This window comes from Mustelus asterias, chromosome 17 (genome assembly GCF_964213995.1).
Source record: "Mustelus asterias chromosome 17, sMusAst1.hap1.1, whole genome shotgun sequence".
NCBI lineage: Eukaryota > Metazoa > Chordata > Chondrichthyes > Carcharhiniformes > Triakidae > Mustelus > Mustelus asterias.
This window is the reverse complement of record NC_135817.1, coordinates 44279317-44295140: the sequence shown is the minus strand read 5'-3', so window position 1 is coordinate 44295140 and position 15824 is coordinate 44279317. Positions and strand designations below refer to the sequence as shown.

General features: G+C 42.2%; 1 protein-coding gene across 1 annotated transcript in view; it reads left to right on the top strand.

Moving 5' to 3' along the window:
* The first annotated feature begins 4638 nt into the window (after positions 1–4638).
* LOC144506430 (uncharacterized) overlaps positions 4639–15824 on the top strand; it is a 51126-nt gene continuing 39940 nt past the window's right edge. Inside the window, exon 1 of the mRNA XM_078232544.1 lies at positions 4639–4757. Coding sequence (XP_078088670.1) covers positions 4729–4757 — 29 coding nt within the window. The 5' untranslated portion in view covers positions 4639–4728. The remainder of the gene's footprint in view (positions 4758–15824) is intronic.

Genomic DNA, 15824 nt, shown 5'->3' with positions numbered 1-15824 from the left:
CCCCCATTCACACAGTGTAACCACCCCTTCTCCCCCCCAATTCACACACTGTAACCACCCCCTCTCCCCCCCAATTCTCACACTGTAACCACCCCCTCTCCCCCCCATTCACACACTGTGACCACCCCCTCTCCCCCCCATTCACACAGTGTAACCACCCCCTCTCCACCCCCATTCACACACTGTAACCACCCCCTCCCCCCCAATTCACACACTGTAACCACCCCCTCCCCCCCAATTCACACACTGTAACCACCCCCTCCCCCCCAATTCACACACTGTAACCACTCCCTCCCCCCCAATTCACACACTGTAACCATGCCCTCTCCCCCCAATTCACACTCTGTAATCACTCCCTCTCCACTCCCATTCACAGACTGTAACCACCCCCTCTCCACCCCCATTCACACACTGTAACCACCCCCTCTACCGCCCACTCACACACTGTAACCACCCCCTCCCCATTCCCATTCACACACTGGAACCATCCCCTCTCCACCTCACACACACTGTAACTACCCCGTCTTCACCTCCATTCACACACTGTAAACTACCCCTCTCCATCCCTACGCACACTGTAGCCATGCCCTCTCCCTCCCATACCCACACACACTGTAACCATCCCCCTTTTCCCCCCTTCCCCCAGGGGAAAGCTTAGCTAACTGGTGGTGGTGCCCATTGGGTCAGCGTAGCAGTTCCAGACAGCACGAGCCCCAGCCTATGTGTGGCTGTGGCCCTGCAGGTATGACTTTGAAATGGTCTTGGGAAGCAGAGTAGAAACCTCAGGGATCTGGTCACCAATGCTGCGATCGGTGGCACAGTGGTTAGCACTGCTGCCTCACAGTGCCAGGTTTAATTTCCGGCTTAGGTTACTGTCTGTGTGGAGTCTGCACATACTTCCCGTGTCTGCGTGGGTTTCCTCCGGGTGCTCCAGTTTCCTCCCACAGTCCCAAAGACATGCTGTTTATGTGCATTGGCCATGCTAAATTCTCCCTCAGTGTACCCGAACAGGTGCCAGAGTGTGGTGACTGGGGGATTAACTTCATTGCAGTGTTAATGTAAGCCTACTTGTGACACTAATATAATAAACTTAAACAGATCAAGTGGAAAGATTTGAAGAGAGAAGAATGAAGTGGAGGAGGAGAAAATACTTCCACTCACACATCAAACTTGTTCAGTGTTGGCACTCAGTGGAATTCTCCTCATCAAACTCAGAGAAAACAACTGAGAGATGAGCAGGGCAAGGCAGAGCCAGGTGCCACCTGGGCCATGGTGCTGGTGTGGGCCTGTGTAGGAGGAGGGAATACCCAGCTCATTTGCTCTTTCTACAACTCTATTTATGTTGCGACCCACTGTTTGGGAGCTTGCAGTTCTTCAAGCAGCTGTCATCCTACAAGCTTGCTTCAGTGACAGTAATAAGCATCTAATTATTCTCTGAAATATAACCATCTTCATCAATTGGATGCTGTGGCCTTGAAGGGATAGACTATATGATGTACAGTTCTATCTTAGCAACCGAAGAATCCATCATACATTACGAAGTATAATGTTCCTGCCAGTTTGAAGTAACGTATTTTCTTACTTACCATGAACTTTATTACATCAATTTGTCCACGGCATAAATGTTAACAAATGGGGAAGATTATGAATTGTTCTAAAGAAGTATGTATGGCAGGTTTCATTAGTTGTTGACGACTTATACTGTTTTAAGGCTTTTTGCAGAATTACGCTGAAAATATCAGACATCTTGGCTGCAAAATTAGGTTGCATTCACATCTGTATTTCTAGCCTTATGGGTACTCACAAGCCAAGTGAGCACTGTTCTGGGACAGGCCACTTTGCATGTCAGCTTGGTGAGGTTGTTCATGTGTGCACTTGGAACGTGCTCCTGAGGTTTGCACGTTAGGTAAATCATGTCAGCATGTATCACTGACTAGACTCTAGAGAGAGCATTTTTTAGCATCAATTAATGTTCTCTCTTAAACTCACACTGCTGAACTTGCATTCAGCAGCAACAGGAAGGTTGCAGAAGTACGTTTTAAAAATTAATTCATGAGATGTGGGCCCTGCTGACTAATTCAGCATTTTTTACCCAATCCTAACTGCCCTTGAGAAAGTGGTGGTGAGCTGCCTTTTTGAATCGCTGCAGTCCATGTGGTTTAGGTACACCATTGTGCTGTTAGGGAGGGAATTTCAGGATTTTGACCCAGTGACAGTGAAGGAACAGCATTATATTTGCAAGGCAGGCTGACGAGTTTCTTGTGGGGGGAGGGTGGGGGATCTTCCAGGTGGTGGTTTTCCTATGTATCTGCTGCCCTTGTTCTCCTAGATGATAGTGGTTGTGGGTTTGGAAGGAGCTGTTGAAGGGGCCTTAAAGTTTTGAAGTTTATTTATTATTAGTCACAAGTAAGGCTAACATTAACACTACAATGAAATTACTGTGAAATTCCCCTCGTCGCCACACTCCGGCACCTGTTTGGGTCAATGCACCTAACCAGCACGTCTTTCAGACTGTGGGAGGAAACCGGAGCACCCAGAGGAAACCCACACAGAGACGGGGAGAACATGTAAACTCCAACAGACATGTGACCCAAGCCGGGAATCGAACCCATGTCCCTGGCACTGTGAGGCAGCAGTGCGAACCACTGTGCCATCATGCCACCTTGCAGTGTATCTTGCAGATGGTACACATTGCTGCCACTGTTTTGGTGATGGAGGGAGTTTTTGGAACTGCACTCATACAGGCAAGAGGAGAATATTCCATCACACTCCTGATTTATGCCTTGTGGATGGTGGACATGCTTTAGGAAGTCAGGTGGATAGCTACTCATCACAAGATTCCTAGCCTCTGACCTACTCTTGTGGCCACATATTTGTATGGCTAGTCCAGTTCAGTTTCTGGTCAATGGTGACCACCAAGATGTTGACAGTGGGGATTTCAGCAATGGTAATGCCATTGAATGTCAAGAGGTGATGGTTAAGTGCTCTCTTCTTGGAGATGGTCATTGCCTGGCACTTGTGTGACACAAATGTTACTTGCCTATACGATAAATGGCAGAACCATAAAGGGTGTAGATACGCAGAGGGACCTGAGTGTGCAAGTCCACAGATCCTTGAAGGTGACGTCACAGGTGGAGAAGGTGGTGAAGAAGGCATATGGCATGCTTGCCTTTATAGGACGGGGCATAGAGTATAAAAGTTGGGGTCTGATGTTGCAGATGTATAGAACGTTGGTTCGGCCGCATTTGGAATACTGCGTCCAGTTCTGGTCGCCACACTACCAGAAGGACGTGGAGGCTTTGGAGAGAGTACAGAGGAAGTTTACCAGGATGTTGCCTGGTATGGAGGGGCTTAGTTATGAGGAGAGATTGGGTAAACTGGGGTTGTTCTCCCTGGAAAGACGGAGGATGAGGGGAGACTTAATAGAGGTGTATAAAATTATGAAAGGCATAGATAGGGTGAACGGTGGGAAGCTTTTCCCCAGGTCGGTGGTGACGTTCACGAGGGGTCATAGGTTCAAGGTGAAGGGGGGGAGGTTTAACACAGATATCAGAAGGACATATTTTACACAGAGGGTGGTGGGGGCCTGGAATGCGCTGCCAGGCAAGGTGGTGGAGGCGGACACACTGGGAACGTTTAAGACTTATCTAGACAGCCATATGAATGGAGTGGGAATGGAGGGATACAAAAGAATGGTCTAGTTTGGACCAGGGAGCGGCGCGGGCTTGGAGGGCCGAAGGGCCTGTTCCTGTGCTGCATTGTTCTTTGTTCTTGTTCTTTGTTGCCACTTGTCAACCAAATCCTGGATATTATCCAAAGTGATACAGTAATAGAGGAATAGGAAGAAGGGGATGGCATTAGAGCTCTGGGATTCTTGTGTAGAATATACATATTGGCACAGATTAGTTTCTTTGCTGGAGATAAAAATTCATTGGCAAATGTCGAATATGGGGACGTTTCAAGTTAATAGCTCACCATTGAACATCTCAGCTAGGACTTCTCCACTATTGTCATCCCCTCTCATACATGTAAGAAATTCAACAAAACTTGCAGAAGGAAATGCGAAATAAATTATAAATAGAGATATCAGAAAGGAAACTCGTGGTTTGGAGGTGAGGAATTCATGTGCTCAATTATCATTCCGAAATGCTTCACCATCCCGTTAACTGGCCAGAACTAAATTTTTAAAGAAGCTCAAGAACTGAGAATTGGTATAATATTTACAACAATCAATGATCTGTTGCTCCTAATTTGCCGATTTCTGCGTTACTGGTAATTCACAGAAGTTCACCCCGCATTTGTAAGGAGAAAAGAGGACTTCAACAAACACTTTCGGAATTACAACATTTCCTTTTCCCTCTTCATATGTTATCTGATCTGCGTACTTCCACCTTTAGCTGATCATTCTTCAACTCTGTTCCCTCTTGAAAAAGTTACTTTTAAGAGCGTGTCAGACAAGCTGTTGTGTGCACAGGTTTCGGAGTCTGCATCAAACCCGTCTCGAGTGACATTATCTCCCACTTCATGTCGTTCAAGACTGACAGATGAGAGGAAATGACGCTCTTATCTTAACCCAACATATAACTCATATTCCCCCCCCCCCCCCCCCTCCGGACACGTCTATAACTTCCGTCTAACGATTGCTAGTGCTGTGTTGCCAGCTGTTGCTGGTTCAGTTTGTGAGGGTCAGTGTTCAGCTGCAGTCCCTGTGTGACACATCCGAGCGACATGGGGAATTGTTGCAGGAAAGCAGAAAAGTGAGTACAAAAAGTGCACTGTTAGCCAACCAAGTGTAAAAGACTCACAACTCAATAGATCAGAGCCTTGATCAGATGCCTCGTTTGTATCTTTTAAGTGACATTTTGATCGGGACCTTTGCTATTAGATTTGAACCCAGTGTGGAAAAAAAAACACCATGTAGTTCACCTGGTTTTAGAAAGAAAATGCCACTTTGAAAGACGCACGATGACTCTTCGAACTGGGGCAACTTTTAATACGTTGGAAAGTTGCGAGTTGCTTTGAAAAAGTGGGGCCTTTACTGACAGGGAGAGAGGGAGGGAGCAGCTGGAGCTCCAGCTAGCAGCAAGCTAGCGAGCTGCTAGCACCATCCCCCTATTTCTTGATGCCACTCCAAATAAAGACTGTTGGAGCATGAAAACTTGCGATGCTTACAACTCAAAGTGAGGGAATGTGGCTCTTGCATTTAGTTATGAATGAAAACTGGCATTTCGGATCTTCACAGTAAGGAGTCTAACAACACTAGGCTAAAGTCCAACAGGTTTATTTGGTAGCAAACGCCACTAGCTTTCGGAGCGCTGCTCCTTAGTCAGATGGAGTGGAAATCTGAGAGCAGATTTCCACTCCATCTGACAAAGGAGCAGCGCTCCCAAAGCTAGTGGCCTTTGCTACCAAATAAACCTGTTGGACTTTAAACTGGTGTTGTTAGACTCCTTACTGTGTTTACCCCAGTCCAACGCTGGCATTTCCACATCATTTCGGATCTTGCCAGGACTGCGCCTCGTTTAAATGCGCTTTAAACTTCACCTCTTTTTACAGACAGCTCGATTAGCATGATCTCAATTATAAATGGCGACGCGGGGGGGTGGGGGTGGGGGGGTGGTGAGCGGGGAGGAATTGAGTGGAATGCAATATTAACAGTTATGCCAGGCTTATACCCAAACCTACACAGTCTGTGGGCGGACACCCTATATGAATGGGACACATGAGAACTAGCACCACTTCAGAAATATCTCCAGCATCTGCTTGCTCCTTGCACTCAGGAACTAGGCTGCCCAGGGCATGGGTGTGATCGACCTGCTGAGCCTGTGGGTTCCTTTAATGCTTCAGATTGCGTGTCTCATGTCTTGGGTCCTGTGGGGGCTGCTATGTCTGACTTAACTAGGCTTACCGGCTGCCTTTACTGTGCCAACACTCTGTTCCCAGTCTATCACTTCCCTTAAGGTCAAAAGTTCTGCACCTTTCATATCAAAAAGCAAACCGTGATGTGGAGATGCCAGCGTTGGATTTCGGGTAAGCACAGTAAGAAGTCTGACAACACCAGGTTAAAGTCAAACAGGTTTATTTGGTAGCACAAGCTTCCAGAGTGTCATTCCTTCTTCAAGTGAGTGAAGAGTTGTGCCCCCAGACAAGGTGGAAATCTAGCAAGCTTGGTCATTGGCATTTCCCTGCTTCTGCTAGTCTCCTGCTAGAGTGACAATGAGAGCATATCAGCATAACCGTTGGCTAACGTCAAGGCCAGTCAGTTAAAGTAGTCTGACAATTTGCTTGGTATAGATAAATATAAGTTTTAGGAACATTCAGGGAATAAGTTCTGAAAGTTTTTTTCAAATATTTAACCTCCATCTGCTTTTTATTGCAATATCAAGGAAAGGCTCACACTTATTTTGGACATCGACATGTAAATTTCAGACTAATGAAGTGAGTGCTTCATGAAAGCACATTGATTCCTTTCAGTCCCAAACCATCAAGTTTGATGAAAGTGTTGTCTAGCACATGCTGTGTACGCTCCAGCCTGCTTACCTTATTTTAGATTAGTTCATAAAACTAAAATTAGCTTGATGATCAAGAAGGGTCTGATGACTTGGGAGAATAGCAAGGAGAATAAATTATAGACCCATATTACATCCTGTGTGAATTTAAAAATATGAAATTAATTCTAGGGGAAACTGATGCACAAGAGGTGCTGCGTTTCACGTATTTTTCAGAACTCCAACAGCAATATAACTAAATTACATTTTTGAAGCTGCTTTCAAGAATACAATGTCAAAATGTTCTTTAATTTTGTGCATTTTTCTAATTTTACTTCCAGCACTCAGCACAGGAAAAGCAAAGCAAATTGTTTTTGCATGTGTTACACAGAAGAGAATATTCATCAGACAAAATTGAATTTTACATTTGAAAGTTGAAAAAACGTTTTGATACTTAAGATGTTCGCAGAGATGAATAGTTGATATATTGTTCTAAGCAGGTGAATCCAGTGAGCCAAAGTCATTGTCATACTTACCCTGTATTTTCTTGATGTTTCAGCCTGTGTAGTCAGATGAATCTTAACACATCTGGAAACACATGAAGAAACAGTAAAACTGATCTAATATTGCGATCCAAATTTATTATTTATAAATTATAACTTTTCTTTTACGCATATTGATATCTCTTTTTCTGTCTTGGTTTTCTGGCTCTCGGTTTTCCTTGCTCAGTTTTTCTATCCAGTATGTCTCTCCGCCTTGCTTCCCCAAGCTAACCTAATTATATTAATATATTGGTGTGCTTTGAGAGACTGAAAGTTAGATTACTCTATAGTGCAATGCAACAGAATTTTGCATAGATACAGTTTGATTGCATTCATCTTTAATATACCAGGTTCTGCAATTAATTTTTGGTGTCTTATGCTGTCAGAAACTAGAAAAAATGAAGCACAAGAGAATAACATCTCAGTAGTACTGTACTATAAGATGGTACTAAATGAAATCAACTCTAAAAACAAATGATCATCTTTGTACTACTGTCTAATTACGTTCTGCTCTGGCTATCCATTGTCTTGATTCCACTATTCCACTGACTACATCTACACATTTTAGCTTTTTAAATGGCTACTGAAAATCTCTAAGTAATTTTTTTCTTATGGCACCTTTACACTACAGTAACAACTTGCATTTATATAGCGCTCTGAACATAGGAAGTCACCTGAGAAACTTCACAAGAGCACAATGAGGCAAAAGTTAATATTGAAGCGAAGAAGGAAATATTAGAATGGGTAACTAAAACCTTTGTCAGCATCAGGTATGAAGAAATTAGAGAGCTTCAGCGGCCACTTATAAATCAGATGGTAAAATTTGTAGCTTAAAATGGTACAGATTACTAAGGTTTGCAGTTTTAATGAAGGTGTCTATACTTGCAATAAAATTCCTACTAAATGCAGGCATGCCCTCATATCTAGAAATGCTTTGTACATTTGGGACATTTACACGTTGCATGTGCCGTGCTAACAATACACAAATAATATGTGAGCATATCTGAACACCATTTTTGAGAGGAAATACCAGCTCTGTGTGAGGACTGGGAGGTTATGAATCAAATTACAGGACAGAACCCAGCATCCAAATAATTGTAAACGATTCCTGTTATTTTCAGCAACAACATTGTTTTTGGGTGAGCAGTCAGTGATTGATGTAACAGGGGGTTGCATCATATGACATTGACTAATACTTTTTTAGTCTCTTGCTCTTTTTTGTCTTGTGTTTTAGGGATGTTCCAAATATACATATTGATTTTCTTTAGATTTGCTTAGGTTTCTGGGTACAGTTTCTGACTCAAAGGCTTTCTGTTTCTGATGCCACAAATCGAACCTCCAACTCATTGTTTTTAAAACTGGCAGTAAGTGCTTTATTGATTCACTATCATACTATATCATCGTGAAAATTGGCCATCTGTTGATACAAAGAGATGAAACACTCTGTGAACATAAGAACATGAGAAATAGGAGCAGGAGTAGGCTATTCAGTCCTTTGAGGCTATTCTATAAGATTATGCGCACCACTAAGAGGGAAAATCCATACTGAGGTGAATCCAGATTGTAGTCTCTATGGTACGTCTAACTAAAACAGTTTTCAATATCCCAATTTTATCTGACTTAAAATCAATCATACATTCTTCACAGTTACTTTCTGCTGTCAATGCTTTTAATGTACTGGATTCAGTATTTGAACATTACCACCATCAATTTTTGTTTCACAACAGTTTCCATGGGAAAAAAAAAGTCTGAGTTATAGATCCAAATCTAACAGTAAGGTCTGTATTTTCCATTAAAATGGTAGATTTGGGGTCTGTTTGAAAACTGCTTCCTTCTTCACCTACATATTCAGTTAGACCGCTTTGCATTGGACTGATCCACTTATAGTAACATTGGTTTCAAAGGCATGCTGTCAACATGGAAATAATCATTTGGTAGTTTGGATGTTATTTATATGCTAAGGCATGCCAGAGTTGAAAATATTTTGTTTCCTTTCCACCCACTCCCAAAGGGAGATGCATTTGTTGCAAGTTTTCCAGGAAGACAGTTGTATCTAAAACCACTTTAAAGGAAGTCCAGATCTTATATGGAAATATATAGTTGTTGTTCGAATTCAAATGCATTACACAAACATGATGCATTGAGTCTCAGCTGACTAACGTGTATTCCGTTAAGATCAGGGGAGGATGGGTGCAAGGACTTTTCCCCACTCTGCGGTTGACCATAACAGGGTATTTGTAAATTTATAAGGATGAATGTGCCAATTCAGTGTATATACTTAACTAGTAATGTGCTGTTTGCAAATAGTTCAGCCTGATGAGCTTTCTTGAGTTTACTCGAGCAAGGGATTCATTTTTTGTAGTAGTAAAAACTCACCCAGGTAAGGATATTAAAATATTGAAAAAATGTCAACTGACCATTGCAACAAACACACACATATATATTGCATGCAAGTTACCAAGTAGCAGATGTTAAACTTTTGGCCAAATTAAGATGTAGCAATAAAAGGCGAAGAGATAAAGAGTTCACTGATTATGAATCCTCTTCCATTGTTCCTGGCTGGGACAGTTCGTAAAGCTGTAGTCCTTGTTTTTGTCTTCCCCTGGAAACTCTATTTTATGATTAAAAGTCTTTAGAATCTCTCCACAATAGGATATAAGCAGACAATGTTCACTTTAGCTGAGAGAGAGAGAGAAGCAAGCAGCTTATTTGCTGCCTTTAGATGTTCCTTTTCCACACACTGCCCCAAAGACAGCAGGGTTTGTAATAAAATGGTTTCAAAAGTCAAAGAGTTTCAGTCATATGATGACTGGCTGTTGATCACAATATTGATATTAACAAAGGATTTTCTACCTTCCATGGTCGAAACGGTTGATATACAGTAGAGGTAGAAAGGGGTCCCGGGCACTTCCCTTGTACACAATCAGGTTTGTGAGTTCGCATTTGTTATTTGGTAGTCCTGGAGTCAGAAAATCTGAGGCCTTGTTGTCCTTGCTGTTTTGGAGTAAGCCCTGACAAAAGTAAGTGCGACATTCCACAAAGATCAGTCCAAGCATGTTCATTGCGATCCACCTCTTAGAAGTTTCCAGAAGCTTGGCCAACTTGCAGTCCCAAATGCCAGATGACTTACGGCATCCTCTTAAGTCAGTGTCTATATTTTAAACGTTGAAACTGCTTTTTAAAAAATGTTCGATATGTGAGTCCAGCAGATGAAATTGAACTTTAATATCTGACAACAACACGCCTCCGTAACGTCTCCCCGTCATGCAGAATTAAACATCATTTGTTAGGAACCTGTCATTATAAGATATAAGGAGAAGCAAAACACATGGCACCTATCTCCACTTTTAACCTTACTGTTATGGCTATACTCTTAGTTTTGGTACCCAGCGACCAGAAGTGTTGGGGCAGGAAGATACTGTATCTTCCATTGACTATGCCGACAGGCTGCTTATCAGAATTGCACTTACATTGCAAATCCTGCCAGCCTGGTCTACTCTGATCAGTTTTAACTCTTCATGGTACACTTCTATAAGAAGTTTAACAACACCAGGTTAAAGTCCAACAGGTTTATTTGGTAGCAAAAGCCACACGTGTGGCTTTTGCTACCAAATAAACCTGTTGGACTTTAACCTGGTGTTGTTAAACTTCTTACTGTGTTTACCCCAGTCCAACGCCGGCATCTCCACATCAACACTTCTATAAGCCATGGATTTAATTGCTTAGGTTCAGGCATCTTTACAAATCTGACTTCTAGGAAGTTGGTGGGTTGTAATTTGATTTGAAGCCTTGGTACACTGTCTAGACTTGCTTTCTGCACCTCACTTGTGGAGGACTTAGCCTCTACATTGCTGGGTTTGTTGGGGTTTAAAACTTGAGGTTACTCATTTGATTTACCAGTGATAACTCCTCTTGGATTTTGCTGGTTTACCCCTTAGGGTCTCCAAATGTTGCATTGGGTTTGGGGTATGTTCGCTTCCCTTTCTTTTTTCTCTTGGGAAAGGATTTCCCTCAAACCTGTTCCATGTTCTCTGGAACATTACTGCCTACAGGTCGTTGTTCAATTCCTGCTATACCCCTCCCCCACACTGTAGCTCATCAACTATGTAGGGCTTCTCTCTCACCATCTCCTTGTCTGCTTGGAAACTTCGCTGGTCTCCATTTAAATATGAAATGAAGTGTCTAACAATCGAATATTTGAGTCACTCAGTTAATCTTTTTAAACTGCTTGGTTTCTTCCTTGACGTTTTTTTAACCCCACTGGTCTGGCCTCATCCTTTTAACTTCTTTGGTTTCTCCTTCTGAACACTTGGCAGATTTCTGCTTCTTTTAACTCAACAGTCTCACTTCTGCTTCTTTCTAATACGACTGGCCTGGCCCTGGCCTCTGCTGACTCAGGCTTTTCCATAACCTCTTCAGCCCTCACATGTTTTATTGCCCTTTGCAAGGCCTCTGAATCTTTTTCAGTGTTCTGCACCCCTAGAGAAACTTCCTCTTGCCTTTTCAGCCTGTTATGACCATGTGAGGTGGGGTAAGAATGACCCTATTCTTCCAGTCCAGGTCTGACCGTAACAATTTCTCGACGTAAAGGTCAAGGCCAGGGCAGTAGAGTTAAAAGAGATCAAGGAAGGACCCATGCAGTTTAAAAGACATGAACAGAGTGACCCAAATATTGGATTGATGGACACTGTTAGAGAGAATGTGCTTTGCCAATACTGCAGGAATCCTGCTATTTACACTTTCAGGTTAGAAAGAATTAGACAAGGTTTCCGAGTTTAAACAAAGGCCAAGATACGTTTATTGAAACTACTTCCCAAATTAATGAAAAAAACTAGATAAATTGCAACAACCATTCATACATCACATACACTCCCTGGGGCCTCACACTCCTGAGTACCGATGGTTGAATAAGAGTAGGCTTAAAGCTTTTTTTTTACTGTGTGAAGATAAAATAAACGAGTATACAGGTTAGCTGTCCTTTGGCTTGTCTTGACATGGTAATTCCATATTGTGACCGTTTTGTTCAGTTGTCTTCCTGGGTTGAATCGCACAGAGCACATTTCCATGTTTTTCCCCAAAAGATCTCAGTTTGCAGTAGAGTTCTTGCGTCAGGATGGTTACTTTGCAAACCTGGGCACAACACTTTCGAGAGAAGGAGAGAGGGGAAACATCTTCTTTGAGACCTTTCAGTACAGCATTCTGTCATCTCTCTGGCTTGGTAAACAGTTCTGAAAGTCCTGCTGACTGAATATTCATTTAATCCATGCCTGCTGCTAAGTAATTTCATTTTAATGTCTCACTTCAGAAACTTTTGAAAAGTTTCAGGATAGTGTAAATGCCAAAGGAAATCGGGCTTTCCACACTCTCCAAAGAATTTGCGTGTTTCTTCCTTTTCATCCCACTTGTGGAAAGCAAGTTTAATATTGTAACTGGCTGCCAGTGCTCCATTATTGTAATATGACTACAATTTATTTATTAAAACTTAGCCAGAAAAAAAGAGTTCTAAATTGCATATACTTTTTAAAAAAAACACATCCTTGTAATAAGCCTCTCTGGACTATCCTGGATCTTTCAGGGCTATTTGCTGACGACATGAAGATAAGTGGGAAAGTGAATTGCGTGGAGGAAGTGGAAGGTCTGCAGAGAGATTTGAATAGGCTGAGTGAGTGGGCGAGGATCTGGCAGATGGAGTATAACGTTGGCAAATGTGAGGTTATTCACTTTGGAAGAAATAATAGCAAATTGGATTATTATTTAAATGGAAAAAAATTACAACATGCTACTGTGCAAAGGGACCTGGGGGTCCTTGTGCATGAGTCGCAAAAACTCAGTCTGCAAGTACAACAGGTGATCAAGAAGGCAAATAGGATGTTGGCATTTATCGCGAGGGGGATAGAATATAAAAGCAGAGAAGTCTTGTTGCATCTGTACAAGGCATTGGTGAGGCCGCAGCTGGAATACTGTGTGCAGTTTTGGTCCCCTTACTTGCGAAAGGATATATTGGCCTTGGAGGGAGTGCAGTGAAGGTTCACCAGGTTGGTGCCAGAGATGAGGGGTGTAGATTATGAGGAGAGATTGAGCAGATTGGGTTTGTACTCGTTGGAGTTTAGAAGGCTGAGGTGGGATCTTATAGAGGCATATAAGATAATGAAGGGGCTAGATAGGGTAGAAGTGGAGAGATTCTTTCCACTTAGAAAGGAAACCAGAACTAGAGGGCACAGCCTCAAAATAAAGGGGGGTCAGTTTAGGACAGAGTTGAGGTGGAACTTCTTCTCTCAGAGGGTGGTGAATCTCTGGAATTCTCTGCCCACTGAAGTGGTGGAGGCTACCTCGTTGAATATGTTTAAGTCGCGGATAGATGGATTTCTGATCGGTAGGGGAATTAAGGGTTATGGGGAGCAGGCGGGTAAGTGGAACTGATCCACTTCAGATCAGCCATGATCTTATTGAATGGCGGGGCAGGCTCGAGGGGCTAGATGGCCTACTCCTGCTCCTATTTCTTATTACCTTTCAGCCTGCAAGGTCATTTTCCAACTGAATGTTGGCTCCTTGCATGGGATTACACCCACTGTTACTAGTCCCATAATGAGCTCACTCTGCAAGTAAATTTTTACCAGTGACACCTCTAGGCTCACTTCTGTTGAGTCCCTTGATTAACTTTTAGAAATTAACCCTGCTATTGTGTGGCAGTTCTTTAATCTCCCTCTCAGGCATGTTTGTAAACAGCCAGTGTCTCGGAGAATACTGATCTCCTTTTCCTGCTCATTTAATCAATTAGGGATCATCTTCCCCTTGAATACAAACTCCTGGTAGTTATTCTGGCCAGCAGCAATGCCTGAACACAAGCTGACCAGTTCCATGGTCACTGATATTAGTTTGATGTCGGACTCCCTGTGGGCTCTGGACTCCCTGTGGGTCCTGTTCGGTACCCTTCTGCCGCTCTTCATTATTTCTCTTTTCTATCCAACCTCTCTCAGCCTTATCTATCTGCCCCTTGTCTGTGAGAATGACTAGATCTCAGTATACTCCAACTTAGGGGTCTCTGGGTCATATGCCATGAGAGCTGGCTGTCTAGCTTTGGACACCTTTTACTCTTCCAATTGGGAGTGAGTTTTTGAACTCCATGAGGAGGACTATATCTCAGAGGCTTTCATTAATGATTTCTATCTTACATGCCTATATCCAGTGGTCAAATGCAAGTTGCTTGATGTTTTCAGACTTGGTGTAAGTTTGTCCGGGGTGCTTTTAGATGGTACAGAAGCCTCAGGGACTAGTTCACAAGTAATGAGGATAGCTTTCTTAGTCATTTCATGATTGACTTAATTCACATCAGACAACATGGCGTACACTTGGTGGGTTTTGCCTATTAACTTATTTTGCATCAGCGGAGTCCAATTTTCTGCTGGCCATTTTATTTGATTTGAAATCTCGTCGACTGAAATGAAAACTGCTTCTACATATCCCTTAAATGATGGAATGATGTGGGAAAATTTAAAATGTTCAGCACTTTGCCACTTGGTTCTTCTCTCGCTATTGATGCTCTCATTGTATCCTATGGATCTTACCACTCTCAGCTCATGCTACTTCAGTTGAAAGCCTGCCTCTTCTTTTCTTTTCTTTTTGAAATGTTTCTTCTTGCTCCATGTCCTTTCTCTCTTTTTCTTTTCCTTCTTTCTCCCTTTTCTTTTCTCCAGTGTGGAATTCTAGCCCTAGCTTTTTCTGTTCCAGCTGCAGTTTTGCTGAAGTTAACTGCCTGTTTCAGTATCTATGCTTATCTCTGTCTTCTACAATTCAATGTCACAATTGTTGGCTGCTAGGTTTTGAATTTCGGGTTTTCTAATTTTTCACCCAATTTTCATCTCGAAATATCTAGACTCCACAATTCTTCAAGGAAAGGAGCTTTGAACTGTTTTAGAAAAGCGCTAGCTTCAAAAGTAGACATCATGTTAGTACTGTAGCACTGTACACAAGAAAACATAGATTGGAGATTTTAAATATATATCTTGGGATTCATTTACTTTCTAATTCCAATTTCTCTCATTATGTCAATTGGTTGAAATCTGGTCAGTAGCCCAAAAATATGTTACAATCAGAAGAGGATGATGCAAGGATTCTTGCAGTTGTTTGCCACACCTTAGTTAATCACAGCAGGGTATTTAGAAATTTATAAGGCTGAATATGAAAATCCAGTTTATGTACTAAACTTCGGGCAGGATTTTACGAAGAATCCCACTCTTCCCAAAACCGTAATATCCCGCCCAATGTCAACGGACTTTTCCACGGTCCTCCCTCACCTGCTCCAATTCCCATGGAGGGTAGGATGGTAAAATTCCAGTCTTCATCTGTGATTGCAAACAGCTCAGTCTGACTGGCTTTCCTAAGTTTAAATGAGTAAAATATTAGTTTTTAATGTGATAAAAACTCATCTAGGTAAATATCTTTAAATATAATATAAATATATAAGATGTAAAATATAGGGGGGAAAAAAGTAAACATGCCCTGATCATTGCAACATACACTCACGCGCACGTGCCCACTTGCGAGTTAAAAGTTAGAAAGTAGAGGAAGTTAACTTTTGGCCAAATTATAATACAATGATAAAAGGCTAAGATATAAAGAGTTAACTGATTATGAGTCCTTTTCTGTTGTTCATGGCTGAGGCAGTTCTCAGAGCTGTGGTCCTTGTATTTCCTTCCTCCCTGCAATGCTACTTTGTAATTTCAAGTCTTCTTTAGAATTTCTCAATATGCTGTCCACAGTATAATATAAGCAGACTGCATTTACTTAACTTGAG